The 27,044-nt window shown below is 35.4% G+C and overlaps 1 protein-coding gene across 4 annotated transcripts in view; it reads right to left on the bottom strand.

The window, feature by feature from the left end:
* The window catches only part of PACRG (parkin coregulated), a 228,373-nt gene that overhangs the window by 72,173 nt on the left and 129,156 nt on the right, over window positions 1–27,044 (bottom strand). For all 4 annotated transcript variants that reach the window (XR_004355784.1, XR_004355783.1, XM_032681402.1 and 1 more), the window contains exon 5: window positions 23,006–23,155. Coding sequence is in view for 2 of the 4 variants with exons in the window: in XM_032681402.1 (XP_032537293.1) it covers window positions 23,006–23,155 (150 nt within the window). In the remaining 2 variants the exon portion in view is untranslated. The remainder of the gene's footprint in view (window positions 1–23,005; window positions 23,156–27,044) is intronic.

Here is a 27,044-nt window from a genome sequence, read left to right on the forward strand (position 1 = left end):
GTTCTTAGAATACAAAAGCTGGACGGTAAAATGTAGCAGCCAGATAGACAATGGCTTCATGTACCTATGCTCTAGCACAGGTGGAAAGGCTTTGGGTACAGTACCAAATCAAGATTTATTTCTCATTCCAATTCATTTTCAATTTTCATTTGGAGTAAATACAGCTTCAGTCTTTAATGTTTTGTCAAAGTAAAGAGCAAACTGCATGCAGTTTAACTACTTTTTCTTGAAAGTGCAGAGTCAATCATTTCATTATTGAACTTGTGGCTCTCTGCAGTCTGGCAAAAAGGATCCTCTTTCTTTTCAAATGATTATTGATTGGGAGAATTGTCCAGATTACACTTTGATAAGATGAATTATAACCTCAAATAGCACAGTTAGGAAGAGCTGAAACACCAGTTGTACACATAGTCCTGTGACTCTGTTGTGATGACTAACTTGGCCACTTTAGTTAATTAAAAGGCAATACAAATTGTTCATTTATGGGCTTATCCAATTCTCATTAAAGTTAAAATCAATGGGAATCCTTTCTGGGTCAGACTGTTCTCCAGTTGCTGAGTTTGGAAGGATATTATGATCCAAGTTTCAAAAAAAGTTAATGCTTAAGAGATGGGTGGCAAAGCTAATGAGAACATTGACAGAAGAAATGTAGTAACATCAAAAACTAAAGAGTTATGCAGTGTAAACCATTTTCTCTGGTAGTTCCTCTTTGAAGTAGCCCTATTCCTTCTCACTCTATTGACCCCTACTTCCACTTCTAAAGGAAGTCCACAAAATCCACCAATGTTGCAGTTACAACCAGCCACCATGGAAAAGAAAAATTCTCTGGACTGCAGTGCCACCCAGAGTAGGCACCAAGTGCAAGAAAAGAAAAGGGGCAATAAATTACTGGTAACAGAACAGTGTGTTTTAAAAAATACATTGCATTCTTTATACAGATGTAGGCTCTCAAGTTTTTCGTGCAGTTAATTTTTTGGTTTGAGGAATCCAGTAGGATTCAGTTAAGGTTAAAAGAACTTTGGTTAATTAGTGAAGAAGGAGAAACAGTCCAGTTATCCCAAAGAAAAACCGAGCCAATTTTCTTTGATAATCCATAACTGTAACTGTTTTTTAAAAAAAACCTTTTGCAATAAAACTGCAATGATTTCACAGTTTGAAGCTTTGTCTGGTTATTGTTTCCAGCTTAGAATGGAAGTTCAATTACTTGGATTTGAGCAATACAAAATTAGAATTTCTTTTTTTTTAGGATGTACTTTCTGATAGCCTATTCTACAAGTAGTTACAATGCACCCTGATAAAGTACAGTAGTGCATACACTGGGACACTGGGAAGTCTATTGTTTTGAAATTAATAGTTGATAAATTTAGGATAATAATATCACAAATACTATGACATTATAATAAACTATATTAATTTTTGTTGGACAGTATATAATATCATACATATGTGTTACCTTAAATTAAAAGTATGTAACTTAACAGAAATTTATCATATAATTTTCATCAACAAGTCATTTAAAACATAATTTTATACTATTTATGCTTTATAAATTCTTAGATTAAGTTATATAAAAGAAGCAGGGGAAAACAGAGAAGTTCTGAACTACATCTACGTATCATATATAAAAATTTATATATTAGCCACAAAATGGTGATAGTTCTGACTACATACAATCTGCTCATGTTGATTTCTACGTTATTTTTGTTTTTATATAAGAGTTACTGTTATATAGCTTTGATCAGAAAGAGGTGCTTTGCACAATACATAATAAAGTTCATTCACCTACTTGTCTGAACTTTAAGACTGACGGGCTTCTGCAGCTGTTCAAATGAGAAGCTTTAGTCCCCACTACACTCATCCAGATGTGACTATATGCCCCCTTGTTTCACTTCTGATTATTTTTCTATGTTTTTCTATCCGATTATTTTTACTTTGAAGAATTTTAGGTATTAGTAGTAATAATAAGTAAAGACAATTATTTTAAATCAATCTTAATTTAGAGGACAGAAGAGCCACAACAACAACAACAACTACTTCAAACCCAAACCAAACTTCTGGTTTTAAAAAGGGTTAAAGCATGAAATCAGTTTCTACCCTGCATGAGATTCAGTGTTCTCTCACTAACATAATTCTGTGTTCATGATAATAAAACATATAATATCTTACTTTGTTCAACATTTATGTCTCAAGATATATTTAAGTTCTGAGAATAAACTATTATACTCAAAGCATCTACCGAGATTTTTGTTTTACAGCTGGGCAACATACAAATGATAAATAGTACTTCTTTACATTGATGTGAAAGAATTAGCTCTTCTAACATGAAAGTTGGTCAAATTTCTGTCCCAAGAAGAAATCAAGAGAGAGAACTTACTTGAAAATCAAAAAGTGCGTAAGCATTACTTCAGTGTCGATGTTATGACTATGCATACAATAAGTGATTGGAAGATGATGAAATCTACAAATGTATGAGAATTCTTGATACAAGTTCATCCCAAATTTTCACATCAGTGGATTACTTCAGAAAGAATAGGGAAAAAAAAGTGTTTTGAGGGCCTATCACGTTATTTCCTCAATGAAACAAGCCCATATCAACAGATACCAAATTTAAACCTAGTAATAGACTCCATAGGTATGTGATATATCTAGTTTATGCTGAAAGAATTTCATTACAGCAGATTAAAAAAAACAAAACACCAGAGTAAACAACTGTAGTGAAAAAAACTACAATAAACCATTAGAAAAGAAGTTTCAGGATAACACAGATTTATAAAATCTTTGGTCAAAGCACATCAGGGTTCATTTAGAAATTTAGACTTATAATTGGGCTGAAATTTTAAATGGGTTTTGCTAAGAACTGTTGTATGAAATAATTTCAATTGGTCAAAACACCAGAAATCTGATTTGCTCCTAACTAGGCAATCCTGAGCAATTCATACACTAACAGTACACTTCATTTTGGGTAAGCTGAGCTTGGCAGGTAATCTGCTAGCCTTCAGATGTCCATTATATCCATTGTATATCCAACCCTCCCTGAAAGTAATTCCCCACATCAAGTCTACGAGTATGGTTGCACATGCAATCCTAAGTAGAATGAACTGGGTTAACTGAAAGTCTTGAAAATTCTGAGTAATTTGACAGGCTTGGGGCAAGGAACAATGACACATGCAACTATATCAACTTTTAAGCAGCTTGGGGAAAGCTTGTCTCCTGCAGCACCATCTTGATCTGATTTGGCTGCAGCCATAAAGCAAGTCTACGTCTACTCTACTTTCCCCATTTATAAATTGCATACATAAACTTTTGTACACCTACAGAGAAGAAAAACCCTTTGCAGCTAAATACCACTGGCAACTTCTATCCATACTGATGATATTTTGTATATGAAATAGTGCAAATATATGTACACAATATTTATTAAAGAAATTTTTAAAATGTTTTTTCTTCAAATTACCATGGATTATTTAAAGTAGATTCCTAACTGCACTTAAGTGCAATTTATTTTCATTTACATGCATATAGGACAGCCTTAAATGCAGACTTAAATTGATAGTCGTAAGTGGTCTCTCAACTTAAAAATAGTCTCTTTCTTACACAGAGATAAGATTTCAACCTTAAAATGTTGCAAATGGACCACCAACTCAGATCTGCATAATTAACAATTTCCATGAAGAATATGGCTATAGATATCCTGTTGCCTGTCTCATTCAAATCTTTCCTTTGCATTCTAATCAGATAGAAACAGGGTTCAATTCCCAATTTGAAAAATAAACACATTAAAGAAAATTAGTTTAAGCATCATTACAGTGTACATACATAAGAGTCTACATTTTTTTTAATGGGCACTTTCTAAACAGCATTTAAGTACGAACCATAATTTCTCTGTGTGGCTAATTTGACCACGCATATTGCAAACTGTTTTCATTTTCCTTTATTGTCCTCTAATGAGCTCATAAAGAGTATATAATTAGTGCAGTAAACTGCATAACACAGGCTCTGCCTTGAAGCAGCCAAGCAGAGTTCTTGACTAGCCCTCTCTCCCACCGGAACTTAGTACTGTTAATGGACCATGATCAGTAGGAAGTATATCGAGGGATACGCTCTGTTTTAAATAGCCTGTGATCTCTGGCTTGAAGCAACAGTTCTGGGGCTATCACCATCTGTACCGACACACAGAAATGCAACTTGTTCTATCTCTTTTTAATGAAGCTACTGAGGTCAATTAATAATGGCTTTGGATGCCTGAAAGACACTATGACTGAGCAACTGGATTGTACAGCAATTTCTCTGTGTATAAAAGTTTTAATATTCTCTGCACTAGGTAATCCTAGAATTCTCTGCTAAAATCTGAACCTAGAAATAGATATAAAGATACAATTTATCAAATTAAGAAAACAAAACAGACATTCAAGAAAGGCACAAACACAGATATCAATATGGTGTAACAGTCAGCTAGATTTCAGTCTAGGTGGCTATGGAGGAACTGTTCTTGAAAGGTATCATTCTTCCCTTCCAGTATACAGCGTATCATAAAACCCAGCACTTTGAAAACACAGGCACCTTGAAGACTTCAGAATCTGATGTTTAAGATGCACAACATATGCTACACTGCCATCAAAGATCCATAAGATAAAGAGATTCTCATGTAATAGCTATGCTATCATATAGAAATTTATTACAATTTTTGTGATCCGTTTCCTGCAGGAGATGGTTATATTAATACAACAAATTACAGATGCTTGGTGTTTTCCCAGTGTTTTTGACACCACCAGACCCCAAAACATGTGGAAAACTGTCCATAGCCCAGAAACAGCACTGTAGTACCACCTTTTCTACTTCACAACTGGCATCAACCTGCTCTCTTTGGATATGGCACAAACTCCAAATAAGCAAGTTTAACAATACTTTTACAAGCTAAAAGTAAGAAATTTCTTCCAGAAGAGTAGGATATCATCTTTTCATATCCATTAATATATCACAGAATTACAGAATCACAGAACATGCTGAGTTGGAAGGGACTCACAGGGATCATTGAGCCCAACTCCCGGCCCTGCACAGGACCATCCCCAAGTGTCACACCATGTGCCTGAGGGTGTCGTCCAAATGCTTCTTGAACTCTGTCAGGTTTGTTGCGGTGACCACTTCCCTGGGGAGTCTGTTCCAGTGCCCAACCATCCTCTGGGTGAAGAAACTTCTTCTAAAATCCAACCTAAACTTCCACTTCAGTGAAGACACAACTTCAGGCCATTCCCTCGGGTCCTGTCACCGGTCACCACAGAGAAGAGATCAGTGCCTGCCCTTCCTCTTCCCCTCACGAGGAAGTTGGAGAGTTGGAGACTGCAATGAGTCTCAGTTTCAGTCTCCCTCAGTCTCCTCTTCTCCAGGCTGAACAGATCAAGTGACCTCAGCCACTCCTCATACAGCTTCTTTGTGTGTGTAAGTATATGTACCCAGACACATGCATACATGCAATCAAAGTCCCCAAAACAGTTTTAGATCTTTTTCTACTGTCAGCCAATCACAGCTAGTAGTACAGTGCTTAAACACTGTGCACATGAGCAATTGACAGAAATGTAAGGCAAAGAGTAACAAAAGCTAGTAAAGAATGCATTGAAAAACAAGAGGAAAATGTAATCTCAGTTACTGTGAAATCTGACATCCCCATTCCTCTCCAATCACTTCTTATTTATTTGCCTGCATGGCAAAATAACACACTGAGCAGTTTCTCTGGTAATTAGTTTATCAGGGTTCTAATCTTCATCTGCAATTAATCATGTAAAATCATATCACCATTTTAATTTTAATCCCTGCTGTTCATCTTCTACAGAATAAAGTACAGATATGTGATGTGATAAAAGCAGTTTGCCATTTGAGTAAGCACTTAAAATCTCAAGTAAAAGTTAAAAAACTGTGCACAAAAAAAATTCTTTACGGAAGGCTAAAGTACCATTATAATTCATCTTCCATTGCTGCTGTGGCATATTTTTAAATTCCACACCACAATTAATCTGGATTTTATGATGTTTTCCTCATAGGAGGAAGGAGAAAAAAATCTGCACTTGACTACAACATCAAGACATACCTGCAAGTCCTCAGGAGTGAAAGAGCCTAAATACTGATGAAAACAAACTCGAAGTGTAGAAAACATCAAAGTTAAACTAAATTTAAACCTTTCCAGGTCAATATGTTTCTAGTTGTGCTTCTAGAGGTAGGTTAGATCTACATTATAACTAAAAAAGAAAAATGAAATGTCATTTTTCATTGCAATTCATCAGTTTTTTTCTTGAGAGCAGAGTAATTTCTTAGACAATATGCTTAAAAGTCAGACTGTTACTTTTGAAATAGAAGATTCTATTACTGAAAATATTTTTTAATTCCTGCACTACAACTTAAAGGTTGTAGTGTCTAACTAATTATTGGTCTAACTGAACAGTTCCTTCAAAAATATTTTCTCTCCAATAATGCTGCCATTTATGTCATTTTTTAAATTAAAATAAATTCCATACTGAGTAATGTCTTGAAATAAAATTAACACCTCTCTAAAGACATTTAACAGCATTGTGCAGATCACCGTGGATCATTATGTATTTTCTTGTAATTTATAGGCCTTAATATTTAGAATTTGTACACCTCATATATGTTGAGCAAAAGACTCTTGATTTTCACAGTGTCATTTCATCATGTGTACTCATCCAACTGCTAAACTTTGTATCTCAATCCCAAACGTTTGACAGATTTTTACAAGCATTCCCAGTTTCTGCCTGTATTTGAGACTTCCCCAACCCACAATGGGAAATCCAAAATTTGTGGAAGAGGTCAACTTCAAAAGTCTCATCTTGAATGAAGAGCAATGAAATAATCCAGCGGTAAATTATATAAAAATTCCTGAGACCAGAAAGTTACCTAGAGACAGAGCTGAAACTATTGAAGGACTTGCCTGCCATTTTTCAAGAATTCACAAAATTCCACTTTTGTTCATATTCAAAACACATGCAGTGTGGAAGATAAACAATCATAGTTTAATGATATAATGACAATATAGAAGCAGCTAAATGGGATTTGTGACCAGGAAAGTACAGTAGAAAAGGTACACTCTGTTCCTGGCCTGGCCAGGGACAGATGTTACACAGAAAACTAAGTAATACAAATTAAAACAATATTGTATGCTCACAGCTACTTCCAATGTGAAGATAATGTTATGTAAAAGGAAGCATAATACATAATTAATATACGCTTAGCTAATATAATTAGTGTTCGGAAAAAATGAATTTGTGGCCTGGTGACTGTCACTGCATCTGATAATGTGGGCTGCTGCATTTAAACAATTCTGCTTCGGTTAGCATGAGATTCTGCTCTTATTAAGACTTTGAACAGGCCTTCCCTTCATGAAATCCCCTGGCTCCCCTGGGCAATTTGTTTCTTTGGGATCAATAATGATAAAAAGTATTGCTTCAGTGTGTATGAGGGTAGGAAAACTGGACCCATTGCTTCCATATGGCTCCTTTACATAAACAGCATATTGCTTGTTGTTCTAAAAAATGCAACAAAAGGGATCTTTTGCTTGTAATGTTGGTGAACATGCTAAATATTAATTATAGGAGAGCAAACATGTTCAGAATCCTGCCCTTGAATAATGTACTTTCTATGCTTGATGGCATTCATGCAAGCAGAACAAATATCTTTCTTCTACAGCATTGAGAAGTACTTTTGTTAGATCGAAAAGTAAAAGAACAAAAATTATAAAAATAAAGGTAAAGCACACATTTTTCAAAATTAACTATTACAAAGAAGTCTTGATATACTTTTTATTGCATTATTCAGATTCTCAACTAAAATATAATTGTTTTTACTCGTAAAAAAAACCCAATCAAATGTTTTAACATGCAACTTTCCTATCATATTTGCTGTCTGAATTTCTATATCTAATTAAGGAAACCCATAAACAGAACAAATCAATGAAGAATCTGCTATATTCCAGTAATTTAACAAACATTTTTTAATTGCCATAGACTGTGCAGACAGTTTAAAGAAAGGATGATATTTGAGGACCATTGTTTGTTTAACAACTCAAATTGACAAGGTGTCTTGATTTCATTTACCAATCTACTGCACTGTGGGATTTGCAAATCAACAGCAAAACAACATGGCTACTACCCCTGGAGAATCCTGTGAGTGCCAGGAATCTCCACTAATATAGAAGTGGCAGAAATAACAGAGTAACTTCCTATGCTAATTTTTTCCCTACCTTTCCACTCTATCCGACCATACCTAGCATGTCTGGTGTTGGAAGAAGGTGGTTGTAAAATTGTTTTGTTTGTAGGGAAGGGACAAAGAAAGGGTGAGATCTGTTGGATGCTAAATTCACAGGAAAAGTATGGAATTATTCACACTTGCACATTAACACGTGCAAAGCATGAATCCATCTCAGATTCATGTTCTAATCATTAAAATAAAAAGACTGTCCTGGCAATAACTGAAGTAACTTTCTAGTTACCTAAGGAATAAATTTTTTGAGTGTGTTTATCTCTCTGGGGCCAACTGGTAAAAGCATGCTGCATAGCACTTGGCACTATCTTTTGGGCCACAGGTGACACCTATCTGACAGTCAGAAAAAGATTATTATGGCTTCAGTTCTCTCTTCAGTTCAAAGTATCTGAAATAATGACCTGGCTGTAGTGCAGCTCAGCGGTAGCATTTACATAGCATCTGAACTAGAAGTGGAACAAGGATGGGGTTGAGAGTGGTACCAAGCACTTTGCAACGGTACTGAGAAACTACATGGGAAGAAGGTACCCAAGTCACCAAAGTTTTTTCCACACTATCTGTTGGAGAAATGATCCTGCATATGCTTTATAGCCAAAAAAATGTGCCAAGGTACAAGAAAATGTGCCTCAGTTGTGCCACTTCGCACAGGCCAAATCCATGCCAGGCACAGAGCTTCCAGTTAAGCAATATGGATGATCAGGGAACCAGTACATGAACCCATTTTTTTTTTAATATATATATATTTTTATAATTTAGCAGTAAGGATACAGCCTTACTGTCTCCTCTGAAGCCTGGAACTAAACACTAAACATGGGGAAAAGAAATCAGTCACTACTTTTTTTTCAGTGTAGAAGCTAAGCACCAAAAAACCAAGAAGGGAATACTGCATAGCATCACAGAGTGTATGAATAATGTATGCTAATTACTGTGTAGTAAGAAGACTTACTTCTACACTTCTACACTTTTGAAAGTCAAAAATTAAGTTTCCTTTTCTGTGAGAAAAGAAACTGGAGAAACTGGCTTTATGAAGGCAATGCAGAAAACATTAGTTCCTAGAACAGGAAAAAGAGGTCTAGCAAGTTTCTCTGAACTACCAGCATTTCAAATTTTAAAATCAGAATCCCACAAAATACACTTCCAGGTTCTTCGAATTATTATTTAAATTAACTTATATTTATCAAACCATGCATATCAATAATGTCTTGCTAGCTAAAAAAATCTTGTCCCAAATACAGGTGTTTATCCATCTTTGGGAACTACATTGCCTCTATTACTGCTTTCAAAAGTACCTGAGATAATGACAGTAGTAGCACCCTAAATCCTGCTTTGTAGAGCTGCATCAGCTCTCTATTAAATGAAGGAGAATAAAACCATCTTTCTTTTAATTCTCTGATTTTAATTCTTTGAACTTTTAAATATTTACTCATTTCCAGGGTGTTAAAATACAGTTCTAATACCAAGATTTTAGAATGACAGATTATCCCTTTTTTAAGAGCTAGGAATTAAAGTATATATACTTTATTATGATTATTCTGTAATCACCAATAACTTTACAAAAAATATTCTCTAGGGAAACTCAGTCATCCTTGCAAAAAATAAAATCTCCTGAGAGACAACAGGATAGATATGGTATATGGTATAGATTTCAGAGCAACTCTTTTCCACTCAAACTTTCCATTTTGGATACTTTTCATAAAATAAAATAATATGCAAGAATATGCAGTATTGATAGGTTTTGCTGTCTGTATTGCAATATAGATTTACCAGATCCAGGTTCATACAATAAAAGACTTGCTGTGGTATACAGCCTATACTTAGTTTAGGGTATTTCTAATCCACTAACTTTGCATGTCAGCACATACTAACATAGACATTTAGATATGCAACATTACACAACCATCATGATGTCAGCAATGTAGATATACACATTCTTCGCTTTCTTAAATCTTTTTAGTGACTTGAAAATATTCCTAAAGAGACATACCATTTTAAAGTGTTTAAACTAATAAGTTTAAACATTGTTCACATAACACATGTTCAATATTGTGCAATATATGAAATGCTTATGTAAACTAATGGAGCTAAAACATATATTTAGTAATGAAAAATAAGATAAAAAGATAATAACACATAAGACAAGATACAAGAACAGCTGTAATGAATAAGAGCAAAACAGAAATAACCTTTAACCATTGTTAATCATTGTAAGTCTTACATATTATAAAGTAATACAATCTTTATATAAGCATTATATATTCAGGCCTAAGAAAGAAAAATCCACAAAAATTAGAACATGTTTGGTTCACTTTTAATTCATAACTCTTCAGTTAATTCATGTACTGGGAGGATAGGAACTAAATAAAAGAAAAACCCAAAATTAGTTTGTAATGCGGCATGGTTTTTGCTGAATAAAATCTGAACAGGAGAACTATATTACATTTCACCACATGACATATTAAAAAGGTAATTTTGCACCCATGTATCATGTATTGCTCCTCAGAGTTACTTTTATCAAAACAGAGGTTTGAGCACATATTTTCATGGCAGTTGGGACTGTATTTCTACTGTATTTGTTTACATGGCTTTGTGAATTATAGTTCACAAATACCTTTGCTCTCCGTAAGAAGTAACACAAAGAATGATGTAGAGACAGACCACAGCTGACATATATGCTGCTTAACTCAAAAGGAATATGACTCTGAAAAACGGAAAAAATCTCCTTGCATTCAGTGATTTCAACGTTTTATACTGAGAGTTTGACACTTGGGCAATTTCACAATCCTCAATTCTGAATAAGCTCTCCATAGCTTAGTATCTACATAATGATTGCAAATTGAAGGCCTTAGTCAATATTATTCATATGCAGTATATGATCCAGAGATGTCCTAAAGATCTGGGACATGACTGAAATTGTATGTCAGAGCCCTAGAAAAGAAGACAGTAAATTCTGAAACTATTAGGTTGCATCAGAGGACAGAATATGAAACAAATAGCGACCTGTATTTTGTAGGTGTCTTGGATTAAGAATATTATAATGCAAATGTAAAGATTTTTTCATTTTACTATTTTCCAAAAAGAAAAGCCTTTGAAAAAAAAGAAAAAGGCTTGGAATAATCTTTTTGCATGAACATATTCTATACTATTTATATTAAAATTTGCAGTACGCCTATACTATATATCCCATTCAAGATATGGAATATTTTGAAATCTAGTTATGAAGGACTTGGGTTTTTTCTAAGTTACACATAAAATTCTTATTCTGCAGCTGGCTTCCACAAACAAATCTCTGCTCCTACCTGGAGTTTCCTGGGTTTCTTTGGGATTCCATACAAGAAATAATGATACTTCACTACCTACCAGTTTCAGATAGAGTAGCGGCAATACTTTCTATAAGTTTGATAAGAGTATGTAGAAGAACTCTGTGAAGTAGCACCTTAAAGGTCTAAATTTATTCTCTGCTACTTCGTTTCCCTCCCTAAATTCAGTTGAATCTGACCTATTGTCCAAACTCCATAACAAAGTTGATGTATCAAGAAATTAGTTTTCAAGAAGATAGAAAATAAACTTCACTATAGATCTACTTTCATTAAAAAAAAAGACTTAAAATTTACACACACACACACACACACACATACACATCAGGTTTTCTCGTTCCATCCCTACAGATCCCGTACTCCATATAGAAGGTTCTAGATTTTCCGTTTCACATACAAATATGTGTATGCCAATCATTTTTGATTATTTAAGTTTCTTGGATAGTATTTCTTCCTAATAAGGGTCTGTGACACAGTAGTCTCCCTATAACAAGTATTCATTTACACTAAAACAAGAAATATTAGAAAAAGTATTCCAAAGTAAGAAAAACTTTCACTTTCATATCTGGTTTCATCAAAGTGTTTGCACTGCTATTTGGTAGTTAGATATGTGTAAGTTCATTTTACAAAAAAAGAACAAAGCAATTTAAGACCTTTCAAGAATAGATTCTGGGGGCCAACAAGCATGTCTCCTGTGCCACAGTGAAACTGCCTTTTCATAATGCCTATGGTAACTATTTGTGCTGCTGCTCAAATAACATACCACACAATGTTTTTGCTACAGAGACTGCAACTCAAATTATTCCTATGCCTCACATTTATTTTCCTTAGTTGCAATCATGAACACCTATGATGATTTGCCTGTTATGGTTACTCCACTGCTTAGCCTTGATTTGCAACTGACATTTTTGTGACAATAGATGAATCTGCTAGGACAGTGTGCTTCTCTCTGAAATCTAACACATGGATGATTTACACACTGAAGTTAATTTTGCTTCCTAGCAAGGGTAACCTCTGCAGGTTCTCCCTGCAACCACTGAAGACAAGTTCCTCCCACGATGAAACTTAATTTCACATATCCAGGCTTTCTGAATACATTCTATCTCTTTCCATTGCTAGAAATGAATACAACATATAATCTACAGTTTAAAGTACAGATCAGCATTTAACATCACACCCTTATATTTGTCAATGCACCTTTTTGTCAGTGCACAGTTTTCATTAAACCAACATACAGCCATTTATACCATTTCCTTGCATAATACTTCCCACAGTGAGAAGGTCAGATTTATTAAACATGTACCTTAAGACTACGTTATACGTCTTAAAAAACTTCCTCTTCTCTGTAATGCTCCCCTCTATTTGCTTAGGTTGAGGAGGAAAAGTTAATTCTTAAAATATATTTACTTTCTTTTGGTGGCATTTGCTGAAGAACTCTTCTTTCTTACACAAAGACACTGACAATAACAGTAAACCAGCAAAACTGGAATAATTTTTTTTCTCTAACTTGGATAAAAAAATAAAAACAGAAGTCAAGTGTTCTGTAATGCTGTAAAGTGCAATGAGATTAGGAAATGAATGAAACATGGGGGAAATTGCTAGAAGAAAAAGAAGACTGACAAACAGACACAAAGGTGAGGTTTGTGGAAGGAGAACATTCTTTGAACAAAAATTTCTATTTTATCCATTTTCATTCCTTAGATATCTGTTAGAATTTGTGTTCTGTTTCTTATACTCCGCTAGTTACAGAAATATTCTTAATTTTATGTGCAATTAGAATTTCTGCTCACTTAAAGGGTATCTATGATAAATTGATTATCACTGTACTATCCTATACTTTAACATATTCATAATAGAAATATATGAAATACTGTATAATCCAAAACTACACTTAAATTTAATTCCAAATCACGATCCCTAGTTTGATTCAATGGCACATCATTGCTATGTAGGTGTACAATTATAGGGCTAAAGAATCCTAGTCAGGGACCTTGTATCATGAACTCATCATTGATAGAACCATACAAATACAACAGAAATGTTTCTGTCTTGGATAATTGACCATTAAGTAAAAAACAAGAAACAACATATCAATACATGGGGATTGCTGGGAGTGAATAAAAAAATTTTATACAATTACTGTTGACACAATAGGAAATTGCTTCAGAATATCAATGTCTTGACCAAAATCCAGCATTACAGAAGTAGAAAAAGCACCTTGCAGTGAGACATGAGGTACAGTACCATTTGACAACCTCTGCTCTGTATATTGGTCAAAGTTGTTTCCCATGTAATTCAGCTGTAAATGGGTTTCTGATCACTGGACTGGAGAAAAAAAGGCAGGAAGGAGCAACAGGTAACCCCATTACTGTCATGTGTCAGCTGACCTCGAGGGTAGCTTGACAACTACTAAATCTGAAAAAGTATTAACATCCTTAATTATATATTAATTCCTTTTCATGTACTGTGTCAGATTCTTTTTATTAGAAACTGTATCATAATACATAAAACAAAGTGAGAAGTGATAGTGTTGAATGTTAGCTTTGGCATTCCCTACCTGTTACCAAATGCTTAATTAAGCTTTCAAAGCAAAAATAACAGGGAACCTAAGATGGTGCATAAATGGAAAGTCTTAACACAAAATTAGGTGGTTTGGGGGTTGTTTTTGGCTTTGTTTTTTGTTTGGTTTGGTTTGGTTTGGCTGGTTGGTTGGTTTTGCCTTTTTTTTTTCCCCCTAAAAAATATAACTCCTAGCTGAAAGTCCTAGTTTCTGAATTAGATGTAGATGTTAGTAAGCAAATGCTCTGATCATAAATGTCTAATCTACTTCACTTAATTCTCAAATAAGAAAAGTCAAAAGGGTACTTCTCAGTTAGTATAGTCCTGTCAAAGAAGTAAAGATTTCCATGTGCTAATTGCATCAGCATTGGGATGGCCAGATGATATTATAACAAGAACACATATTTTTGCTGGTGTGTCTAAAAAGAAGGATGATGGATGTGCAATATAAAAAAATGAATCAATAGTCCAAAGCTATGGGCCTCACAAAATCAATTTTGTTGCCCAGAGTGTTCTTCAAAAACTATGAAAAAAGCAACGTTGTGAAATGATATAACAGAATAATAACTGAAAGACCTGAAGCACTTTAATCACCTGAGTATTTTGGTGGTTTAATCACACTGCAATATTTACGCTCCCACCGGTATCATTCCATTACATGGGGCTTCAATCTGTTTTTCTTGAGGGCAAGAGAGAGATGCCACAAGAAATATTGTCATCCAGATAAGGAGTTCTCCCTCTCTCGCTCGCTTCTCTCTCCCCATTACCAGTTTTGTTTTATTTTCTTTTGTTTTTAATTTGATATAAAAACAGAAAGCCAGGTGCAGAGCTAATTTCTGCGATTTTGGCAACCTCACACTTATTTTCACAGAAATAGTTGCCTCAGAGCAAAAATACTAATTAAGTACACAAATTAAAAATATCTGCAATAAACAAAAAAAAAATCAACTTAAAATTATTAAATGAACACAGATTTCAGTTGTATATTTAAAATAAAAAATATGTTACCTTAATAAATGTGACAAGTTGAAACCGTATGGCTCCTCAAACTTAGGCAAATTTGTTTGCAAACATACATAAAAAGAATTATACAGAAAACAAATATTTTCTAAGAATTTCTTAATGTGTACTCTGAAAGTAGTTTTAAATGAATCAGGCAGTGCAAGTCCAACTGAAGAAATCAATTCTCAGTCCTAACAATCAACTGCAAACCAACTATATGAAAAGCACAGAAATTAATTATGCAGAAGAAAGTAATAACTCCTAGCTGGAAGGTAGTCAAATTTTAAAAATCCAGACTGTAACGCCAGGTCCAAAGAAAGACTTAATATCTACAGAGGCAGACTTGTCACCTACAAGACAGTACAAGACTTTGCAAACTGAATCAGGAGCCTGAGAAGAGTGACAAAGAAGTCCATAGGGAGCTGCTTACAGCAAATCAATTGAAAATGAGAAGTTCAGGTACACTCTACTCTAAGGTTTAGGGGGCTTTAATCAGAATTGCAGAACTATGAACCTATGGAGATGCAATTCCATCAAGCTGGAACACGTGCTGAACTAGCTGATTCTGTGGGTAGTATTTTCTACGTAAATATGTGCCATCCCTCGTGGTGTAGTTCAGTTAGGTTCAGCAAAGAGTTCAGAACTTCTACCCAAAGAAGAAATCTTGCACAACTGTACATGCATTTTATTTTTTTTAAACAACCATAGAACCATAGAATTGCTTAGATTGGGAAAGACCTCTAAGATCATCAAGTCCAACCATCAACCTAACCCTGCCAAGTTCACCACTAAGTCATGTCGCTAAGTGCCACATCTACACATCTTTTAAATACCTCCAGGGTTGGTGACTCCATCACTGTCATGGGCAGCCTGTTCCAATGTTTGAGAACCCTTTCCAGAAGAGTTCACCTCCAGAGAAATAAGCAATGTCTTTCTTACAGTGAGAGGCTGAAAACTGATTACAGAAATTAAGGTGCAGCCTCACCAGTGCCGAGTACAGGGGGATGATCACTGCCCTGGTCCTGCTGGCCACACTATTGCTGCTACACACAGGATGCCATTGGTCTTCTTGGCCAACTCAATGCCAAATGAGTCAGAAAAAAAAGTTGCATGCAAAATAAATTAAATTGACTATGCCTGTTGTGTTTCGATGTCTGTATTGCAGCTATGCACTACATTTGCTCAAAGCATGCCTACACTATGGACTTTGCAGTAACTTAAACACTTCCTTGTCTCTTTGGAGGCCAGATACATACCTGCTGATATTAAGACAGGTGTAAGTATCCAGAATAAGCAGACTTACAGATATTACTGTAATTCTGCATAAATTTAGTCCTCAATGTCCAAATTGTCCTCAAATATGGGATTACCAAGGGTAATTATTTCCCACAGGAACACAAATCCAACAAAAATATTAAAGCAAAGCATGATATGAACACTTAACTGAATGATAATTATGTTTCATTGACACACATAAGCACCGTCCTGGTACTTTGTAATAGTTCTGATTAATTGTCAAACAAAATGCTGATTGAGGCCTACAAGATCATTCAGGTTATACCCATTTTACAGATGTTTCCACTGAAGCACAGGAAGAATTTGATGTTTCCACCATTTTACTTGTCCATGAATTTTCTGTGAATTCAGATGTCCTAACTCACACACAACTTGTTTGTCATTCAATAGACAACTCTCATTTCCCTGAGTCATCATATTCAAAAAATTAAAAACTGAAAGAGGAAAAAGAAAATACTGAATGTAATGTATCACTCCCTGTCATGGGAAGCTTTTCATTTTTCTTTTATCAAAAATTTAAGATGCTGAATTAATTACACTATTAACACATTAAAAGTAAGTGCTAAGTGTGAATAGCATCAATTTAATCACAGCTGAATTGGTTTTATTTTGCACAACTGGTGCTGTATCTTCAGCTAAGAAATTAGATAGCAATTAGAAATTACCCAGCAATTAAGATCTATGTGTGATGATTCTCTCAGGGTATTATAAAGTACCTGACAGAGTTTTGATTATACATTAGAAGTTTTCTGTATTATCAGCTTAAAATCACATGCTTTCAATTGAAGATAGTAAAGCAACAAATGCTCCAATACAGGTAGGTCTTGGTAACTTCGAATTTCTGTGCTTCAGAGTTCCAGTGGGTTTTTTGTAACTCCATGTGCAGGAGTGGTCATTGAAACAAAATGAGGCTGACCAGTGTGCAAAATAACATGTGAGACAACAGCTGATAACAGTTGAGGATCACTTTCCTGCATATTCAATTAGAATACGAAACATTATTTTAGGAGGCTTTTGCTTTCAAGATGAGGTTCTTGAGAAACAAAACCCGAGACATTTTTGAAAAACACCATTAAAAGACCACCAGCTGATCTCATAGAAATGTTCGTAAAAACATGGAAGTACATTTGTTAAATAAATATTCTTAAAACTATAATTCATAGGAAGCCTGTTGAAATAATATCATTAATTACATTTGGGAATGACAAAAATATATTTTGCTTCCCAGCAGTATGATGATAACTTTTTTGGAGTGTGATCAATTTATCCCTATCTGCTTAAAAAGGTGATTTACTGGTAGATTCCATTTTGGGAAAGCCACAATCTTTTTCATTAAATGTTGATGAATCAGAACATTCTGAATCCTCTTGTGCTGAGGGTTTATATTAAAAAAAACTGGAAAATGTATCTAAACTAATTTTTTCACTCCGATCTGTGTTATCATGGTGGTCTTATTCCTTTGAAGTGTGTATCCTTAAAGCCACATCAGAATCTTTGTTTTTAAATTTCAGAAATTATAACTGATGGAATTTAAAGGAAGCTTAGAAATAATGAAAAAGCTTGCAAAATATGCATAGGAATAGGAAGAATAAGTGTCACAATGAAGCATAAGAACAATTTGAAAACTGGATTTAGTACACAGTTTATGTTACTGCTCTGATAGGACTAGTATACTAACATGGTTTACTTTATCAATAATCTTATGGTATTAGGTGCTTTTTATTCAAATCTCAACCATGAATCAACTAATTCTGTGGGAATCTCCATTTTCAGTTTAAAAGAAAAAAAAAAAGCTACAGCATCTACTCTATTTTAAGTAGCAGGGAACCCTGAGCAAAGTTGTCTGACAATAATCTGAAATCTCAAAGTTCATAGGAGAAATTAAGAGAACCTCAGATACATTACTATGCAAAAGTTGATGGCAAAATGTAAAGTATTTTAGAACAGGACTGACATTCTTTGTGAAAGGACTTTTGTATTTCCCAGTGGAAGAAGCAAACAGTTGAAATGTTCTGGGCAAGAGATTTTCTTTAGAGCATATTCAATCACATTAGAGGATAATTGCTACTTCTTACTAATAACCATGAAGCACTTGGAGGAGTATCACTGCCTCTGGAATACACAAGCAGTTCTGAAAACACTCAAACTCCAACACAGGGAGCACTTGTACCTGTAGGCACAGTGTTTTGCTCTTGCCATTAAACACGAGTCCTGCTTCTTCTTTTAGAGTCCATGGAACACTATTGCATTTTGTACAGTCGAGTTCTCCAAAGCATATGAAGCACCTTTCAGACAAAAGAATGATTTTTCCCTAGTGAAGTTCAGGTGCTGTAAAGCACGCATTAGAATTCTGCTGTGTGGCTTCACACTTGGCTGAATGCTATGACACAGTTACATGAGGTATTCTTAGTCATACCTCTAACATTTTATTTTCAGGGATTGAATACATAGGTAGAGGCCGTCAGAAGTTTATGTTAGCCTTAAGTTATTGATAGTGTCAGAGCATTTTTATTGCCGTCAAAAGAAACTTGGGCTTCAGTCTGCCCTAATACCCCCGTTTGCCTTACAATGACTGAAACAAGTCATAGACCAAATTACCATGCTGGAGAGGTACCTTCCACAGTACAGTGCCACCCCACACTGCTCTCTCTGAGGCATGTAAATCCTAATAATATTTTGTTTTCATCTATTCTACAGCAAAACCACTCTTGATCACTACTGAATAATATAAATGGATGACATGAGAATATTTTTCTGTACATAAATTGATTTAATACAGCCATTAAAACTGCTTGGATTTGACAGCATAAAATAGTTGTTAAAGTGAATCAATGAAATGTTCCTTTACCAGTCAGGTAAATTAAACAAGAGAATTTTGCTGTTCCTAATGGTCTAATCTTTTTAATGAACAGGTTTCTGTTTCAGACATCACTCTGGTATTCAGACATCACCCTAATAGCATATTCTAGACTCTGAGGACTCCCTTTTTTTTTTTTTTTTAAATTTTATTTTTCTCCTGTCTGCTTTCATAAAAGAGAAAACTTACTGTATTTGGTTTTATATTGTATTTACACCAGATAGTTCACAGATTTATAAAAGATAGCTTAGAAAGTAAGGCGCACACACAAAAAGGTTTTATGATGCAAAAGAACACTTCCATTTGAGTTTATGCAGAATTTTCTTTCCCTTTGACAAGATTTAAATGAGTTTCGTAAGAGTACTTTTACCTTACACGTTTAAACTACAGTGGCATTACAGGATTTATAATATGACTTAGTAAGCATTACCGTGATTTTTATTGTTTATTATATTATATAGTAGCAAATGTGCATAATAGACCATATGTTGGGAAGGTTGCTTAGAGACTGCTAGTCCCCTCCCAGTCTGCAGAGATTAGACAAACAGCTCCTAGATCTCACCAGTATTCCTCTTCCTCAGTCACTGGAATATCATGTTCCCTTCTTCTGCCCTCCTGCCACCCTTATGGTTCTGGTTAACTGTTTCAACAGAAAGCTTCAACCCCTTTTCAGAGCACATCCTGGCCAGTTGGTGAGGATGCTCTCACTGTCTCCACCAATAAAGACACAAAAGGCAGCATCACCAACAGAACTTTGCTCTTTGATGTTCTAATGCTCTGCAACAGGGCACTCAGGAACCCCAGTGAAAAGAAATGTCTGCTGCGAGTCAGGGTTTAAGTTCCAAGTGAGGGCAGAAATTCAGGCACACCAAATATGCTCTGTGCACCAGAAGCCCCTTGCTCACTACTGAGACTCTTCAGAAGTTCATTGAACTCTTTCCTGTGGCTTTCACATAGACTGTCTCAGGAAGCTTGGATCTTCCCCTGGCATTTATAACTCATGTTGCATTGATTTAATTTAACCTGTATCTTATGACTCAGATAGGTGATCATGTTTTAGATATTTTCAATAATTAAAACTTTTAATTTTTTTTCATCAATACTCTTCTTTTTATAATTTACAAAAATTACCAATATCAATTACCCATGTGTTTTATCAAACAAGCAATAGACTCTTTTTTATGACATTTCTGAGCCTCCACTGAATCCATATAAACCTTTGGTATCTAAAGAATTTGGAGCTGGGAGTTCCAGAGCTTCACATCACACATACTACATGAAGAATCATTTTGGTTTGCTCTGAACTGGTCACCAGGTAAGTTGAACTTAAAGTAAGTTGATCTTAATTTCTTATCAATACCAATTTTTTGTTCGTTTGGTTTTAGTTTTGGTTTGTTTTGTTTGTTTTGTTCATTTAGAAGGGTTTTTTGGGTTTTCTCTAATATTCTCTTGACAATAAGCTTGTTTGGTGAGAGCGATATTCACAGATGCTGAGTTTGGGAAAGAGTTGCTTTCATCAGATCGATACTGATCTAGTGAGGTGGCAATGACTAAAACATGGCTTCTTCCAGCTAACTTAATTTGAGGCAAACTTCCACAGTGTTTGACTTAATAGACTGCAATTCATACAACTCCTGGAAGATGTATCACAGTTTCTGCTTTCTCAAGCTAGACAGAAAAGAAGGAAGAAGAGTGTACACTCCACTCACCCCATTTTTCACCTGTATGAACAAACAGAGGAGAAAATAGCCCGAATCAGTCTACCACTTTCTTATAACTGGGAGCAAACACCTGCACCTCAGTTGCCTATTAGCTTATTTTGATAGAAAGGAGGAAGAAGGGAGCATGCTTTTCTGTCAACCACCAGTGAAGTAGAAATATAATCTTTTTGAGGCAGGAGGAGACAGAGGTATTCCCTATCATTCACATGCAAATACTGAATGAGTTGAACAGTTTCATATGGTAGGCCTTGCAAATAGTATCCATTTCATTCCTGGTAATATTGAAATTTAGGAACTTTTATTTCTAGAAAAGTAATGACTTAATAAAATTAATTATTTTTGAACTATTACTTTTCACTTCTCGCTGGGATTTTAGTTCTTCAATGCCAAATATTATGATTTAGTGTAGTTTTATATAGGCATAAACTTACAGAGCACAGATCTTATGCAAATATGTTGAAAATATGGTTTATTTTGCTCACAATACAATCAAAACTGAAGATATATTTAGGTTGTGTTTAATGCCTTGTTAAGCTATGTACCTGGTTACACATGAGCTTTCCCTATTATTCATCTGAAATCACTGTAGAAAAGCCTAATCAAGAGAATTTATGGGCTACGTCAGGCTGAAACTTGGAAAAAAGCATGTGTGGTATATTCATTAATCAATGAGAGTCATTTTTACCATCTTATTTTGTGCCAGATACTGAAATTAGATATGTTAAGGGGGACTATTCCAACTCCTAAGGAGCCCTACTGAAATTACTTAAGTTCAGCCTACAGATGACACTCATAACCTCTCATCCCACTACTTCCAGAAAGCCACAGTTGTCATCTGAACTACATTGCATTTATGGAATGCCATGTTACTTCACATTTCTCACTAAGGAAAACAAAGTCACAGATGCACATGTATTTAAAGGGATCTAAAATCTAAATTTCATTTGCACCTTGAAGTCAGTCTTTGAACAGGCAATCTGAGGTGAATGTGTTCAATCTGAGGTGAATCTTATACTGACTAAAGAGTGAGTATAAGGTACTATATTCCATAGCAATGCAAACAGAAAGTATAATAGGAAGGAGTCCTGCAAAGAACTACTAAAATGACATGAATTTAATGAAAACTGTCTTTTGAAAGATTGTGAGGAATTAAATTTCTTTACATCTGCTGCAAGTCAGTAATAGAAATTTTAAATACAGTAACTTGGTAGATAATTGAACAGATAAGTACAAATAGAGTTTCTAGAGAAAAATACTTTAGATATTAGTTTGGCAAAAGCAAGAGACACCATGTTGATTTCAGCTGGTGACTGTGGTGTAAATGCATTCACAGCATACAGTACTCACAGTACCAGTTATTAAAGACTGGGACTGGCAATAGAGATGTGCACTAGAAAGAAACCAACATACTTAACTGTACATACAAATTAGTTCTAAAGTTCTCTAGAATAAAACCTAAGTGTGCAGTAATAACTTCAAACTCCACTGTTTTGCTAAATATTATGTAACTTGAAATTTTCTATAACAAGGAGTTCTTTTGACCCTCAAATTAATTAGTCTGATCTCTAACTTTAATTTTAATCTTTCCTAAACCTTCTGGTAGCAGTGAATTGCTTGTGGAGAGCACAGAATGGAATAAAACAGCTGGACTGAACTAATGTGTTGGAGGGAGGAAAAAACCTTTGCAATTTATTAATGTATTCAAAAGACTATTACAAAACTTTACAATTTAATTATTGGAAGATTATAGTACTGCTTCAGTGCTTCTGTACTGTGTTAAATAAACTGTACGTGCAAGGAGTAATAAATGAAATTGTTAATTTCAGTGCATCCTTAGGGAATAGTAGGAGGGAGAGTTTACATTATTTAGAGCTCCAAATGGATTTGAGTTTATATACAGTAATAAATCTTAACTACATTGTTAATTAACCCTGTCTCAAGCCCCTTTTTACCTTAGGAGTTGAAAGACAGTGTCTGTTAGGATAACTCACCATTCAAATGCTTAAAGATGTTTAGGACTGGGAGAATTTGCCGATAATAAGGCACCAAGGCCTCCCCCACCATGTCAGCTGATGCCACCAGGTGCTGGAGGATTTTCAGTGTGCTGATGAGGACGCGTCGGTTACGAAGGTTCAGTGCATCTGTGACGCAAAAAGAACAACAGGCAGAAAGTAGAATTAATTTCTAAAATGTAGAGGGAGGGGGAGGAGTCCTCTAATGGACAAATTTAATTAAACTGTACTCTGCCGGGGATTGTAAGTGGGCCTTTATTAGCCCAGCTTTGAAAGATGGATTGCAGTCCTGATGTTATAAAACACTGCCTTGTCTGATTGTTATTTGTTCCCACAATTTGTGCTGACTCTTCAGTAACCCAAAGAATGCAGCTCATTATTCCCTCATGCTGCCTGTGTAATACTGGTGAGGTCCAAACAAATGAAAAATAAATGTTCAGTAAGTACCATTTGGGGCCAGTGGAACTGTTCAACTGCAAGACAACCTGCAAAGGTTCACAACAGATATATTCTAGTGCAACAATTAGTGTTTGTATGTTTGTACTCATTTATTTCATGATCATTTTATTCATTCAACTAACAATTCCTACTATTCTGAGAATCAGTACAATGAAGCAAATGTTTATAGAAAAAAAACTACAAAAAAAACCTTGTAGGCTTTTTTTTCAAAAGAAAAACACTCTTGAAAAAAAAGATTTTGTCTAGCCTACTTAGATTTTCCTCTTAGCTTTCAGTGTCATGCTTCTAATCTTATGACACTTTGACATTTCATAAATACCTTTATTTTCTCTTCTCTTTTAATTTTACTAAGAGCAAGTACTTCGCATTCTCTCTTATAATTAAAAATGAATCATGCTTTTTATTTTTTTCCTTGTAAAATCCATCTATTTATAAAAGCTTCTCTGAAATTATGCAGCTGGAAGCAGTTGTCAAATTTGGTACGCTATTACATATTGGTCTAATTCTCCAGTGTTTTGTCCACTTACACAGATGTTTACATCATTGCACAGAGAAAGAATTGAAAAAGATAAGCTCATACTCATTTCCGTGTTTTATAATCACGAAAGCGTATAAATATGTGACTCAACATATCATAGCATGACACTAACTATAAGCATTTAGAAAAAATCGTAGTAAAGAACACCCCAAAATTTGAAGGTGAGTTACTAACAACTTCTTTAAGAACTGCCTCTTCAAACCAAAGTAATAGGATTGAAGATGTTGCAGGAGGTTGGAACTAGATGACTTTTAAAGGCCCCTTCCAACCCAAAACCATTCTATGATTCTACAGTTCTATGATTCAGTATTTCTGGTGCTGAGTTTTGTCAGTGCACAGGAATGTCTTTTCATAAGGAATGAAGTAGTATTCTCACACAGGAGCAATGTCGTTTTTTCCATCTCTTTAAGCAAATGCACTGTACCCCGCCCACTTCTGCTTCTTACTGCATGTCTGCTGAATGATAAAAATCAGAGTGAGAGCTCCAAAGCAAGGGCAGGGCAGACTGGTTGAGTCAATGTGTAGAAACAACTCTTGAAAATCAACTAGTAAATAAGGTCCCTTTATACCTCCTAGCATGCTTGTGAATAGCATATTGAAACTACAGTTAGAAAACAGAGAGCCCAAAGTATAAAAGTACTATTGCACATCACAGTGATTCCAAGGTAGAGAAATACTGCTAAATTAAAATACAGACTGAATTCCTTACTTATTAGCTAGTCTCTATTGTAGTCACCAGGCTGCAGTTTATTTCATATTGTCTCTGAGTTTATTAATGTGTCGAATGGAAGCCCACCAATGCGGCATGCTTACATTAAGTTCCAACAAAGAGGTTGGCTATTCCAAAATATGCTTTTGTGGGTAGATGTTCTAAGGCTGTTCTAGGAAAGAGAGATTCCCAGACACAATTTTAAAGATTAGGTCCAAGTCTCAGGTAGGAAAATATTCTCTTACAGAGAAACAGGCATTACTCATTTTCATAAAGGAGTGACTGGAAAAGGAACCTCTGGGGTTCCAACATACAGATTATTCATTACTAAATTGTCATACACATAAATAGCAGCTAACAGAACTTGTAGGGAAAATATCATTAACACCTGTATTTTAAGTAGAACAATTATGTCATTCATAAAAACATGAATGAATATTTATATTCACTTGTATGAATGAATTAATATAAATTAATAAAACTGATTATTCATACCCACATTAATTATTAACTAAATGACATAAAAATTATCATTGACAGAAATTACAGCTTCTTAATCCTTAACCAACAAATTGTACCCACGTTCAGGAATAGTTCTTCCTGACTGTAGAAGCTGTCCTAGAGTATAAGAAACCTTATTTTGAGGCATGCAGTGTGTCATGTAAGTGGAAATGGCTGTCCAACTACCCCTAGGAGGAACTTTTGGGTGGATCCCATTTGACGCCATAGACTTGTCTCTGTCTAAGTGGTGCAGCAGGTCCCTGACCATTTCCTCTTCAATTATGGTGGCTTCATTCTGCTCCACATCCATATCTCCAGCTCAGGGGACAGGATATTCCAAGAACAATTGGTTTTACTCCTAAAGACTGAGGCAAAGAAGACATTTTGACACAGGTACCAGCAGTACTCATGTCATTTAAATTGACCCATGATCAAAAAACTCCAAATCCTTCCAGTGACATCAGGCTCAGAGCCAGGTATTGATCTGCTGACTCTTCCTGCTTCTTCCCTCATCATTCTCTGCAACTGGAAGGGACTGATCCTACTCTTGATCCCTTAACCAGTTGTCCCAAGGCCCTGAAGTCTCTCGATTGTCCTCAGACTTCTTGTTTAGACTTCCTCACTGTCTACCTAAAAAATAAATAATGGATAGTAATCCGAGGGCTGTACCAGGATAGGAAGCTTTCTCTTCACATCTTTAACCCAGGCCCCAGGGAGGCATCAGGCTTTCCAAAGAAGTGGGTCCAGTCTGCATATTAAGCCTTCTGTTCCCTGCTGAAAGGACTTTCCTATTACAATGGCAAGTTCTTTTTTTCATTCTAGAAGCAGTTTTGATGCAGAGCACAGTTCAATTTGTGACACCTTCATGCTAGCTGACCACTTCCAGAGCCTTTTATCTATTGTATAGGGGCACCTGGGAAGGTGGAGCAGTCCCAGATGAGATGGGCCTGTTGCACAAGCGAAGGAACTTGTCACCATTACCCCCTACCTCTTGAGTCACTGTGCTCACCCATGCGGAGAAAGGATAGGGAATTCTCCATATTACACATCCTGTCTGCCTGTTGTGCCTGTCTCAGAGAAGGTAGGGTGCAATTCCAGTAGTCTCTTTCTCTCACTGTCCTTGATATTTCTCAGTCTACCTACCTCCTTCAGGAACCCCGTCACTAAGTGAGGGAGTTCCTCTACCTGGGCACACCTCCTGCAGCTGTGCTCACTGCTGCTGCCCAATACCGGTATAAGAGTAGGGCACACATTGCAGCCTGCATGGATATAGATGCAGATGGATATGATAGAATCAAACAGACTGAGAATTTGAGACTGAATCTCTTCAAATTGCAGAAATCTGCAGTGTGTGTTAGCAAAACACTTGTAAATATCAAAAGTGAGATCAAATTGACTACAGAACTGTTGTTATTCTTATTAAATATTTGGACTGTGGTAAGCATAGCAGTCAACCAGCTCCTGGCTTGATTATATTAGGCACTTTACAGACATTCAATTAGAGGCAGTCCTTGACCTGAAGATACATCAATTTCAAATATCTGTTTATCTTTTAAAAATCTCGTAATTATTTTCTGTGTACTACCATCACTACAGACCATTCTTCCATGTGAATCAAAGGAAGAAAATTTTAATGCAGTATATGAAAATAGTACATTGCAACACATTGGAAAATGTCACTGATATCCAGAGTTTACCAGAAACTGAAGAAAGTACTAGTATCCTTACACAGGAATAAAGCAGAGCATTTAAGACTTGGTGCAGTACAGCTACATGGCCCAAATGAAGGAAACATGCATAATATCCCAAGT

The sequence above is a fragment of the Chiroxiphia lanceolata genome, chromosome 3 (genome assembly GCF_009829145.1).
Source record: "Chiroxiphia lanceolata isolate bChiLan1 chromosome 3, bChiLan1.pri, whole genome shotgun sequence".
Classification (NCBI taxonomy): domain Eukaryota; kingdom Metazoa; phylum Chordata; class Aves; order Passeriformes; family Pipridae; genus Chiroxiphia; species Chiroxiphia lanceolata.